The 12,567-nt window shown below is 41.7% G+C and overlaps 1 protein-coding gene across 1 annotated transcript in view; it reads right to left on the bottom strand.

Annotated features, from left to right (window-relative positions):
* SLC17A8 (solute carrier family 17 member 8) overlaps window positions 1-12,212 on the bottom strand; it is a 57,773-nt gene extending 45,561 nt beyond the window's left edge. Inside the window, exon 1 of the mRNA XM_004269487.3 lies at window positions 5,893-12,212. Within this exon, the coding sequence (XP_004269535.1) occupies window positions 5,893-5,993 (101 nt within the window). The 5' untranslated portion in view covers window positions 5,994-12,212. The remainder of the gene's footprint in view (window positions 1-5,892) is intronic.
* Between the last annotated feature and the right edge of the window lie 355 nt (window positions 12,213-12,567).

Genomic DNA, 12,567 nt, shown 5'->3' with positions numbered 1-12,567 from the left:
AAAAGAGGGAGCTTTGAACACATAGACAGAGAAACCCAGGGGGAGAAGGCCACAGAGGCAGAGACTGGAGTGATGTGTCTACAAGCCGAGGAAGGCCAAGGATTCACCAGCGACCACCAGAAGCGAGGAAGAGGCAAAGACGAATCCTCCTTCAGAGCCTTCGGAGAGAGCGTGGCCCTGCTGACAGCTTGAGTCTGGGCTTCCAGAACTGTGAGAGAATAACTTGGAGCCACCAAGGTTGTGGTGTTTTGTTACAGCAGCCCTAGGAGACTAATGCAGGGGGCATTCCCCCATGACACAGGATTTAACATCCTGGCAAAGGCCAAGAAAATGACTCTAATGAGCTCTTAGTGTGGCTCTCGGAAGCTTAGACAAAGTAGAGATGCCAAGAGGAGGCTGATGACTTTAAAAACATAATTGTGCATTAATTTCTAGTAATCAGTGCATTGTGGTCAGAGATTAGGGCCGCTATGATTTTTTAAATAACTTGAGAGCTTCTTGGGGTTCAGTAATTGAGCAGAGCACATCTTTGAAGTAGATTTGACTATCAGTGACTTCCTCCTTTCAGTCTGACCGTGAGTGAATTCCCCCTGTGAACAAGAACCCGAGGAAGCCAATTTATGGCAAAGGAGATATCTCAGAGGTACGTGACAATGGGATCCACTGGCTCTACCACATAACTCCCACCTTCCAGGAGCTGGTTACTTGCCAGAGCTGAGGAAGCCTCTTAAAGAAGCAGCTGAGGCATCAGCTTAGAGATAAATTTCTGTGAGGATAGGGTGCTACCCTTCTGGGTGCAGTATATTCCATAAACCAACAATTATTGTATGGTACTCTGCCCCCAATAGGTAGAATACATGGGTCTGAGAAACAAGGGGTTAGAAGCAGGGGTGGCCCCACTAACCATCATTCCTGGTAACCCACTTGAGGGCTACCTCATCTCTTCAACTTTAGGCTCTGTGGATCCAGAAGTCCTAATCCCGAAGAAGAATTCTTCCACTTGGGAATACAATGAAAATCCCATTAAGTATATGGCTATGACTGCTGCCCAGTCATGTTGGGGTCCTCACACCAAGAGCAAAAGGGAAGGCCAGGGGTCACCACTGTAGCAAGGGAAATTGGTCCTGATCCGCAGGATGAGTTAGGACCGTTGCTTCATCACAGGAGCAAGAAGACATATGTTTGGCATTCAGGGCATGCACTAAGACGTCTCCTGATATTGCCTTGTCCAGTGTAACTCAAATACAGCAACCATAACTGGTAAGGGTATGTTAACCAGGGCATTAGACCCCTCAGGGATTGAGGACTGGATCAACCCACAAGGCAAGTTAACAGAAGTGAGGGGACTCGAGAACGGGTGGGAAGGAGGGACCAGCCAGAGCAAAGAGAGCTAGTGCATCCCACCAACTCTTCTCCTGAAGGTTCCTCAGGAATTATGACCACAGGGTCTTGGAGAAGCTGGACCTGGATGGAGTGAACTGGCCAGCACACTTCTACATCTGCTAATCGCTTGCAACTGCTCACTTCTTAGGAGAACTGCCCACCACTACATGGCCTCCATTATAAACCTCCATCCCTGCTGGGGTACCCACAGTCAATGACTGACTGATGCAGAGACATAAAAGATTGGTCCCTTTGCTCAAAGGGACAACCCAGTGCCAGTTATGCCCCAGAGCTTTCCACTGTGACCTGGCCCCTGTGCATTCCCTGAGATCACATCTCTGCTTCATTTTCTCCTTTCCTATCCTGCTTTACTCCCTCTCTCCCAATTTTTCCAGGAAGAGCTCTCCTCAATAAATCACATCCAGACACACACATCCCAATGTTCACTGCAGCACTATTTACAATAGCCAGGTCATGGAAGCAACCTAAATGTCCATCAACAGAGGAATGGATAAAGAAGGTGTGATACATATATACAATGGAATATTACTCAGCCATGAAAAGGAACGAAAGTGGGTCATTTGTAGAGACGTGGATGGACCTAGAGACTGTCATACCGAGTGAAGTAAGTCATAAGGAGAAAAACAAATATCATATATTAACACACATATGTAGAATCTAGAAAAATGGTATAGATGATCTTATTTGCAAAGCAGAAATAGAGACACAGATGTAGAGTACAAACGTATGGATACCAAGGGGGAAGGGGTGGTGGTGGCATGAACTGGGATTGACATATACACATTATTGATGCTATGTATAAAATAGATAACTAACCTACTGTAAAGCACAGGGAATTCTACTCTATGCTATGTGGTGACCTAAATGGGAAGGAAATCTAAAAAAGAGGGGATATATATATACGTATAGCTGATTCACTTCACTGTATAGTATAAACTAACACAACATTGTAAAGCAACTATACTCCCATAAAAATAAATTCAAAGGAAAAAACAAAAGCTGGCACAGGAACGGGTCCAGGGAGCTCCAGTAAGAGTGCAGAGTGTGGCTGGAGTGGGGTGAGGCAGGCAGTGAAGGTCAGAGATGAAGTCAGATTTCTCAAAGTCCTACAGATCATGTAGGACCTTGAAGGCCATTGAAGGGACACTGGCTTTCACTCTGAGTGAGGTGGGAAACTGGGTGAGGGGCAGGCCTTAGTGGTGAGCAGGGGAGAGATGCTATCTGTTTTAATAGAATCACCCTGACTGCAACCATGGGAGCAAGCTGCCTGAGGTTGTGCAGGCAGAAAGTAAATGATGTCACGGCAATTGGAATCCAGGATCACCTGATCTCAGAGCCTGGTCTCACAGACTAGCCTTTGTCTATGGAGCAGACAGTGCACGGCTGGTACATACATTCAATACACAACCGCTGAATGCTGAAGATGTACACAATACAGGGATTGGTACCATCACTTTAAAGGGGAGATATGAACACCTAAAAGGAGACCAGACTCTCGCTCAGTCTCCCTTGGGGAAAGCCTTCCGTACTATAGCTAATTAGGATAAAAGCGAATGCTTGCCTGAAGATCCAGAGGTTGCTGGCTACTTTGCAGCCCAAGTAAGTCCCTAAGCCTAAGTGAGTGGTTAAATTTCAAGACAGCAAGTGGGAAGAGCGGACAGTTGATTAGAGTGCAGCATAGTGTAATGATTAAGAATGGTGGGCAGAAATGTCTGGTCTGAAACCCAGCTCTGCCACTTATAAGCTGTGGGCAATTTACTTAACCTCTCTGTGCCTCAGTTTTCTCATCTGTAAAACCGTGATTATAATCGGCCCTACCTCACAGGATTGTTAATAGAATTAAATAATTTTACGGTACCTGGAACATACTAAGTGTCTATTATTATCATTTATTACACATAAGCAATTAGAGGGTACTCATATTATCATCTAAGTTGAAAAAAATCTGTATATCAGTTTTTGGACATGAATTTCCAAGTGTAATGCTGTCTATCTGTTCCAATACTGGACGATAAGTGAATGCATCATCTTTCTTCCTACATTTGAAAAATATTATTGTACCTTTAGCTGATGAATTGTTCAGCTGCTTCTTATCAATGACTGTCTTTAGAAAGATTAATAATGCCTGGCTCTAATCAGCCCCATGTGCAAACTTCAGATGCTTTCCTGTGCATCTGCCACTCCCCTGAACAAGAGGAACACTCCGTGATCAAAAAACATCTAAAAATGCCATCTAGATGATGATCTCAGCCTTAAACATTATTAGACATTTATGATTTATACTGATTGCTAAGTTAGAAAGTCAGGATTTCTAACTTCCCAATATTCCTGCCCCTTACAAAACAGAAAACAGTTCTTTAAGGTCTTTTTTTTTTTTTCCCCACATTGGATTCCGTCGACTGGCTTTATGTAAAAATCAATGAGGGGAGGGAATGTCTATTACATGCCAGGCTCTGGGCAAGGCACTTTATATATAATTATCTTATAGACTTGAGGTTAACACCAAGTGCGTGGCAGAGCTGTTTTTGTTGGAGGAGCCCTAATTCTGGAGCGTTGCTCAAAGACCACTAGAGCTGAGGATCCGTCAACTTAGATCGACGGCCAATTAATGCCTTTTTGTCCCCTTCCTTTGCCAATCGTGTCTCTCTAGGGATCAGTGAAAGAAGAGGTGCGAGTTTGGCTTTATTTATTCTAAAAACATTCATTCTACAATTATGACAACAATGATAGTATCTAGCATTCATTTAGTGTATTCTCTGTCTCCAGAACTGGGCTAGCTGCTTTTTTATTGTTCCATGATGCAGTTCTGAGGAAACTCTTCAGAGTCCTAGACACGTAACTTAATTTGGGGTTGAGGTCACACAACTTGGAAATTACTAATTTTGTTATATCCCTAAGTAAACCAATCTGGTAAACAAAAGGATCTTCAAGTTTGGATCATCCAATCAAACACAGTAAAACCAAGCATTTAGGATAAGTCCCTTACTGAAAAAAGTGATTAAATTTTAAAAGACAAAGTTGGAGAAGAACACTCCTAAGTACTTTTGGTTGAGTATTTTATAAACTAAGGCACAGAGTTTGGTGATTGTAATGGTGACTAGTCCAAAGTCGTGGTTTTTATTCCTGACTTTGTCAGATTCCTTTGTCATCACTTGAATATGCCAATTAAGCCACTGTGGCTTCCTTTTGCATTTTTAATCAAATGAACACCACCATACGATGTTACCTGGGAGTGCTCAGTGGAAGGATAAAACACTCTTAAAAGAATAGGTTATTGTAATCATTTCCTATGTTTGGCTGGTTTATCCTGCTGTCACTGAGGTAGGTTTTCATCTATACATGATAATTCAGTGTAGTTCTGATGGAAAGTTTTTTGTTTTTAATTACCAAAATAATAAGGTGCCCAACCCAATTCTCCTGCTAAGCTCATCAAGAGTGATACAATGGAAAATTTAACACTGACAGGAAGCTCTGTGTTATAAAATACAAGAAGTGGAATGAATCTCAGTGTGCCTAGAAATAGTCCTTCAAATGCTAGTTTTTAAATTTAACAGAAAACATAGATAGAAAAGTTAAAAGGAGATGCTAGGTGGCATTTTTCACTTACCAGGATTAGAAATAATCATAAAAAACCTATCAAGGATATTTTCACATTTATTTATGTCAGAGAGATTACAGGAGTCATTTTACCTTGCACATAAGGACTGCTTATTAATTCATCTGTAAGACCTAGGAAGGCATTTACTATGTCTACTTTTAAAAATCACAAATTAAAATATCACATCATTTCATTCATTTATGGCAAACTCTCTTCCAATGGTAATATATTTTACTTTTTAAAAAAAGATTTATTTTTTGGTTTGGACAAAAACATTCAATTCAATGATAGTACTTAACACTTTCCCACTTAATCATGTAAGATTTTCTGCTTTAAATACTAATTTTTTAAGTTACTTTCTTCACACCATTGTGTAATTATCTTTCTCTTTGAAAACTACCCAATCAAGAACCACTTTATATAGTTTATATTACAAGCTACACAATTTGCAAATACCTAATTTTCATTTATAGTGAAAAATGAAGTGAAAACTTCTTAAAAATTTTTTCAGCTCAGAGCATAACCATATAAAGTGGTTCCTGATTTTGTTATTAGTATTGAATTAACATGAAACATTATCTCCCTAAATCTTTTCTAATTCAATGCCAAACACACAATAATGCAATATTACCATCTCCAATAAGTGCTAATCCTACTGTATAAGCAGAATGTTTGTCTCGATGTTTTCCTAATTCAACCTTATCGTTTTGATGCATCCTTTCCTCTAGGCAAATAGTCTGTTGGAGCAAGAAGGGGCTCCAGAAGCCCTTTAATCTGACCCACTCACTCCTTTTTTAAATGTGGCTTTAAAAACATGAGGCACACTCTTTCAAACACCAGCAATGTGAAGCTACTCAGAAAGAAACCTAAAGTTTGCATTCAAACTTTACCTTTGTAAAATCCCCAACGAATCCCCCACAGCATTCTTCACTCCTTCCTTTCCAGGTTTCAGAAATTTTTCTTTGAAGGTATCAAATGCCTTAAAAGGCATTTTGAAAAGGGGGTATCTCCAAGCCGTCAACAGTCAGTCTCGGAAATTGTCATCCTTTCTCATTTCCAGCGTGGGGACCACTCTGCTTTCCTCGATGAACACCTGGAAGTCAGTTCTCATACAGGTGACTACTAAAAATCAAAAAGAAGATGAAACCCAGCTCAAATCTTTCAAGATGAGACAACACCCCCTGCCAAAAAAAGGAGAGGCCAAGTGGTGTGTGACTGGGAATTCGGCCCCTCTCAGCTCCCAGCTCAGCAGCAGCCTGTGGTGCTGTCTCAGGCAGCCACTCTCAGGCTGAGCGCAGCCCGGCTCCTGCCCTGGGCTGCAGCTGGAGAAGCTAAAGTGGGCTCCAGCCCACGAGGTGTCCCGAGACCAGCGACAGCATCTGCAGCCTATCTCCAGCCCCTCCTGCTGCTTCAGACCACATTCCCCTCCTGGCTCACTCGGCTCAGCTGTGGCTTTCCCTGAGCGATCCTTTCCAAGGTGATGCCATAGTAACCAGGACAATACCTGCCCCTCGGTCGCTGGGGCTTTTAATGCGCTCTCAGCCAGAGCAGGCACCCAGGGCGAAGTGTGTGAAACATTCACAAGTCCTCTGCTTTTCTGAGGTCTGGCCCCTAAGACAGGCTCTCAGCGACCACATTATGGCCTCTTATGCCTCTCGAGGGAGGCGTGAAACACTTTTTCTGTGAGACACCAGTATGGATGTGGTCCTTGGAGGAACACTTGCACTTGAGGAGGCTAAATGCAAAACCCAGGCCACAAACCTCTAGGAGGGCATTTATCTGGTCCTGACCAACAGCAGGATCACTCAAGGTGTGGTGTGTAAGCGCCACTGGGACCACTGAACTGAAGATGACTGAGCAGGTCCTAGAACCTGCTTACTGCTCTTCATCCTCAGGATAAGTCTAAATTCTTTACCATGGCACACAAGGCCCTCTGTGGGGCTCCAGCCTTGTTTCTTGTCACTCTGCTCTTTATGTCAGCTTTTCACTGAATTCAGCAAGCTCCCTATCACCTCTGAGGTTTACTCAGACTGTAGCCTCTGTCTGAATAACTCTCCTCACCCTTCATCTGGGAAATGCCGAGGGATTTTTTTTTTTTTTTTTTTTTTTGCGGTACGCGGGACTCTCACTGCTGTGGCCTCTCCCGTTGTGGAGCACAGGCTCCGGACGCGCAGGCTCAGCGGCCATGGCTCACGGGCCCAGCCGCTCCGCAGCATGTGGGATCTTCCCGGACCGGGGCACGAACCCGTGTCCCCTGCATCGGCAGGCGGACTCCCAACCACTGCGCCACCAGGGAAGCCCGATGTCAAGGGATTCTTAAGTCTCACAGGGATATCTCTTCCTCTAGAAACCCTCATACACAAGGTTAGGTATCCCTCCTCTGTGCCCCCAAATCACCTGTCCTCCAAGCCAATAGGATCTGGAATGTAGTGGTATAACATAAATCATTGTTGGACTGGAGTAGAAATAGCACATGTTGCTCCCACATTGATAGGCGGCAGGATGACCCCTCCATAAATGATGCCGCCATGAAGAAACAGCCTTCATCCGTGAGGCTCCAGGGCTCCAACCCCCAGCCTGCAGGTGACTGACAAATACTGTGCTTTAGACTCTCAGATTCCCCCAGAGTCATTTCCACAAGATGAGTCACTGCCCTCTGCAGTCGTAGTCCAAATCCTTCTCCAGGATTTGAATTTAGTTGATATAAATCAGAGCTGGATCCTCCGTAGGTTAAATACTACCACCAATAATAATAATTATTACGGCTAATATTTGTTGAGCTCTCTTTATGGTCCAAACTTTGTGTTAAGCATTGTTTACATATTATCACAATCTTCCCAACACTACTTTGTGGATAGTTAATTGTTATTTTCCCCAACTTCACTGACAGGAAACTGAGGCAAAGAGAGGTTAGACTTGCTATTTCAGATCCACACAGCCTGGCTCCATGCAGTCCTATTCTCATTCTCTGTCTCTGTCTTTGTCTCTGTCTCTCTCTCCTCCTCCTTTCTTCCACCCCCTCCCACCCCCACCACCCCATACTACCTCCTCTGACTTTACTGAGGTATATTTTGCATATCACACAATTCACCTATTTCAAGTGGACAATCAATGATTTTTAGTAAATTTACCATGTTGTGGAAGCATCACCATAAAGCACAAAGCAGGTAGAACATTTCTATCATCCCAAAAATATCCCTCATATTCACAGTTAGTCCCCATCTCCCATACCCCACACTGCCCCAGGCAACCATCAATCTTTCTCTCTCTATAGATTTGCCTTTACTAGACATTTCATATAAATGGCATCAACACACTATATACCATACAATATATTGTCTCTTGTGTCTAGCTTCTTCCATTTAATATGATGATTTTCAGGTTTGTCCATGTCACAACTTGTGTCAGTAGTTTGTGCCTCCTTTTCTGCTTTCTGTGGTATATTTTATTGTATGGACATAACACATTGTGTCTATCCATTGATGGACATTTAGGTTGCTTCCAATCTCTGGCTATTATGAATACAATTGTTAAGAACATTTGTGTGCAAATCTTTCCGTGGAAAAATCTTTTCATTTCTCTTGGGGAAATACCTAGGAGTGGAATTGGTGGACTGTATGGCAAGTATATGTTTAAACTTTTAAGAAACGGCCAAATTATTTTCCAAAGTGGCAGCACTATTTTACATTCCCAGTGGCATATATGAGGACTCCCATTTCTGACATCTTCACCAATATTTGTTGTCTGTTTTTTTTTTTTTTTTGTATAACCATTCAAGTGGGTATAAAATGGTATCTCATTGTGGTTTTAATTTGCATTTCTCTGATGACTAATGGCATTGGCCATGTTGTCATGTGCTTATTTGTCACTGGTGTAACTTTTTTGGTAAAATTTCTATTCAAATATATTGCCCATTTTTAAAATGAGTTTTTTGCCTTATTATTGAGGTGTATGAGTGTATATTCTCAATACAAATTCTTTATCAGATAATACGACTTGCAAATATTGTCTCCCAGTCTACTGTTTGTCTTTTCATTTTCTTTATGCTACATTTTTAAGTGCAAATATTTTAAATTTTGATGGGGTGAGGTCCAATGTATCAGTTTTTGTTCTTACATAGACTGTGTCTTGTAAGAAATCTTTGCCTAAACTGAGGTCCTGAAGATTTTCTCCAATTTTTTTGTTTTCTAAAAGTTTAATTGTTTTAGCTCTGACATTTAAGTCTACGATCCATTTTGAGTTCATTTTTATGTATGGTATAAGGTAAACGTCTAAGTTCGTCTTTTTTTTTTGGCTGCGTTGGGTCTTCGTTGCTGTGCACAGGCTTTTTCTAGTTGTGGTGAGTGGGGGCTACTCTTCATTGCATTGCGTGGGCTTCTCATTGCGGTGGCTTCTCTTGTTGTGGAGCACGGGCGCTGGCACATGGGCTTCAGTAGCTGCAGCACTCGGGTCCTAGAGCACGCAGGCTTCAGTAGTTGTGGCACATGGGCTTAGCTGCTCTGCAGCATGTAGGATCTTCCTGGACCAGGGAATGAACCTGTGTCCCCTGCATTGGCAGGTGGATTCTTAACCACTGTGCCACTAGGGAAGCCCTAAGTTCATCTTTTTTCCATGTGGATATCCAGTTGTCCCAGCACCATTTGTTAGAAAGGCTATCCTTTCTCCAATGAATTGCCTTAGCACCCTTGTCAAAAATCAATGGAACATAAATATAAAAAATTATTTCTGGACTCTCAATTCTGTTCCATTGATCTTTATGTCTATCCTTCTACCAATATCACACTCTGTTGACTGTAGCTTTATAGAGTAAGTTTTGAAATTGGGAAATGAAAGTCCTCCAACTTTGTTCTTTTATTAAAATTGTTTTGGCTATTCTAAGTCTTTTGTGTTTCCATACAAATTTCAGAGGCAGTTTATCCGTTTCTGCAAAAAAAACCCTATCCAGCCCTGTGCTCTTAAAAGGATATTTTCAGGCCACCAACCTTGCCACCCACAACTCCTCAAGGCTGAGAATGCTAAGACTCCAGGAAATCACATATCTAATCACTCCACCAAAATGTCTTCACCTGTCTCCAAAAAGCTCAATCATTCATCAAATACAATCAAAATAAAATATGATAAACACACTCTCTTGCTATAGAAAACATCCCCTGGTGAAGCTTCTAACCCATTCCTCAATCCCCAGATAACTTTAGGTTACTAATCTCTTAGAGCACACAATGGAAGCACCACTAGGCAAAGACCATGTGAATCTCTTTTAAGGGTCAATGACTGCTAAGAGCACAAACCTTTTCTGCAGAATGTATTGCTCATGACACACACCTGAATCTGCAAAGGCTTTTTTGGCAGTGATTTAGATGTTTGATGATAATAATAACTAACACTTATGGAATACCCTCTAGGTGCCAAACTTTATGCACTTAACTCATTTAATCCCCACAACGACTCTCTCAGGTAGGTACTGTTTTTATACCATCTACAGATGAGGAAACTGAGGCACAGAGATTTTAAGTCAACTTACTCAAGTTCGCACAACTAGGAAACTAGGCAGAGACGGGATACAGACCCAGGAAGTCTGGCATCAGAGCCTGAACTCCTAACTTCTACACTAGAGCTGTGGATAATAGACACAAGAAAATATAAAGCCAGACTTTCCAGAACCGAGGCTCGTTTTATTCATTTGTTCCTTCTCATGAGGGCCTACTATGTGGCAGGCCTTTTTGAGACACTGGTGGTATAGGCTGAACTGTGATATTTCCCTTAAAGAAACAAACCAGAAAATGAATGAGTCCATATGGTGTGGTGAGTGACACATGTGGTAGTGGGAGCAAAGGTAAGGACACCTAAATTAGCTTCCTAAGGGAGTGGGAGAGGGTTACCTAGAAGAGGGGATGATAGTATAAGCTTTCAGGGATGAAAGAGCGAGGCAAACTAAAGAAAAAAAATGTAGGAGCAAAAACTTGCATGAGAGAGCATGGCGCCTGGGGGAAATTTGCATAGTTTCAGAGAGTTGGGTGAGTTTACCATGTGGTAGAAAACAAGACTGGAACAATGATCATGAGCTTTATATAATTTAGTGGTTACAGAAGAGCATTAAAATATGTGCTCCCCATCGCAAAGTAACAAATACAGCAAAGATAGATGAAATGATGTATGGAACAGAAACCCCTGAGGGCCATGAAACTAAAGCTTTGGTCTATGCTTAGGATATGTAGACTGAATATGCATTAGAAAAAAAATCCAGCCATTGCATGTACTCGATGACTTCCCATCATCCTGTACAGAAAGAGCCTCTTCCCTAGAGAAAATAAGATTGACTAGGACATCTTTAGAGGTGATTGCCCAGAACATAGCAATTCCTCATTCTCAGGGAACTTCCCTCTCACTACCACCCCCCCTCCTCTTTTATGGAGACAGGCCCCCCCAAAGTCCTGTATATACTATAATGTTTCCCATCTCCTCTGACCACTGTTGGATGGACCAGCGATGGGCACCTGCACTGTGCTGAGCCAGTCAGATGCCAAATTTTCCTGTAATTTAACTTTAGAATTGAAAGACTGCTAGTTAATCTTGCAGAACCCTGGAACTGTAACTGGCGGGGGGAGGGTTACATTCACATTATGGACTGGAGATGGAGAGAACACTGGTCTGGCAAAGAGTAAGAGGAACGAAACACAATGAAACTTTAGCAGGCTGAGGATGTCTGTTTCTAATGGCCTTCCAATTCCTGTTTGTCTAGACCCAGCTGTCCTACCCTTGGGTTTCATGAATTACCCAATCCTTATAACAAATTGCCCTCCTTTTAGTTTATTCTAGCTAAGATAGTTTCTGCTCCTCACTGATAATCTTGACTTTATCAATGATTTAAAACCCAAGAGATAAAAAACCCAAAGGTTTTTGCTCTGGCTCTATTAGATGAGAAATAAAGATAAGAATGACAGTTTACCTCTTATTAGAAATATTGAAAGTCAGAAGACAATGGAATAATCTCTTTAAAAAATAGGGAAAAAATTGTCAACCTAAAATTATATACCCAGTGAAAATACTAATAAAAATTTAAAGTAAAATAAAAACATTTATTTGATATTTAGTCCTGAAATCCTGAAATGCCAATAGTGCCTGTACCTAACACCATGAGGGCAAGCCTGACCGTCCAGTTCAATTTTAGGTAGGACTCCAGTCTCCCAACAGTGAAAAAAGTGGATCTCATAAGCTGGTTGTTAGCCAAGTCATTCTAATCTACATAGACAAAAAAAAAAAAAAAAATATATATATATATATATGTGTGTGTTTCTGTGTGTGTGTGTGTGTGTGTATGTATATATATACACATATATATATAATTTGTTCAAGAAAATAGTTTCATCAAACCCAATCAAAGTGTTAGGTGGAGAATTTTAAACAGGCTCAAAGCTAATGACCTAATTATTCACCTTTTAGGATAAGAAACTTCATAAGGAAACAGAGGTAATGAAGAAAATTAATCTTTCTGAGGCTCCTTCTCTCCTGAATTCTGTGGCAGCTTTTCTGAGCCCCATTCTACACCCCAATTCCATACTCCTCTC

The sequence above is a fragment of the Orcinus orca genome, chromosome 11 (genome assembly GCF_937001465.1).
Source record: "Orcinus orca chromosome 11, mOrcOrc1.1, whole genome shotgun sequence".
Taxonomy (NCBI): domain Eukaryota; kingdom Metazoa; phylum Chordata; class Mammalia; order Artiodactyla; family Delphinidae; genus Orcinus; species Orcinus orca.
The sequence above is the reverse complement of the archived record's forward strand: the minus strand, read 5'-3'. Positions and strand labels throughout refer to the sequence as shown.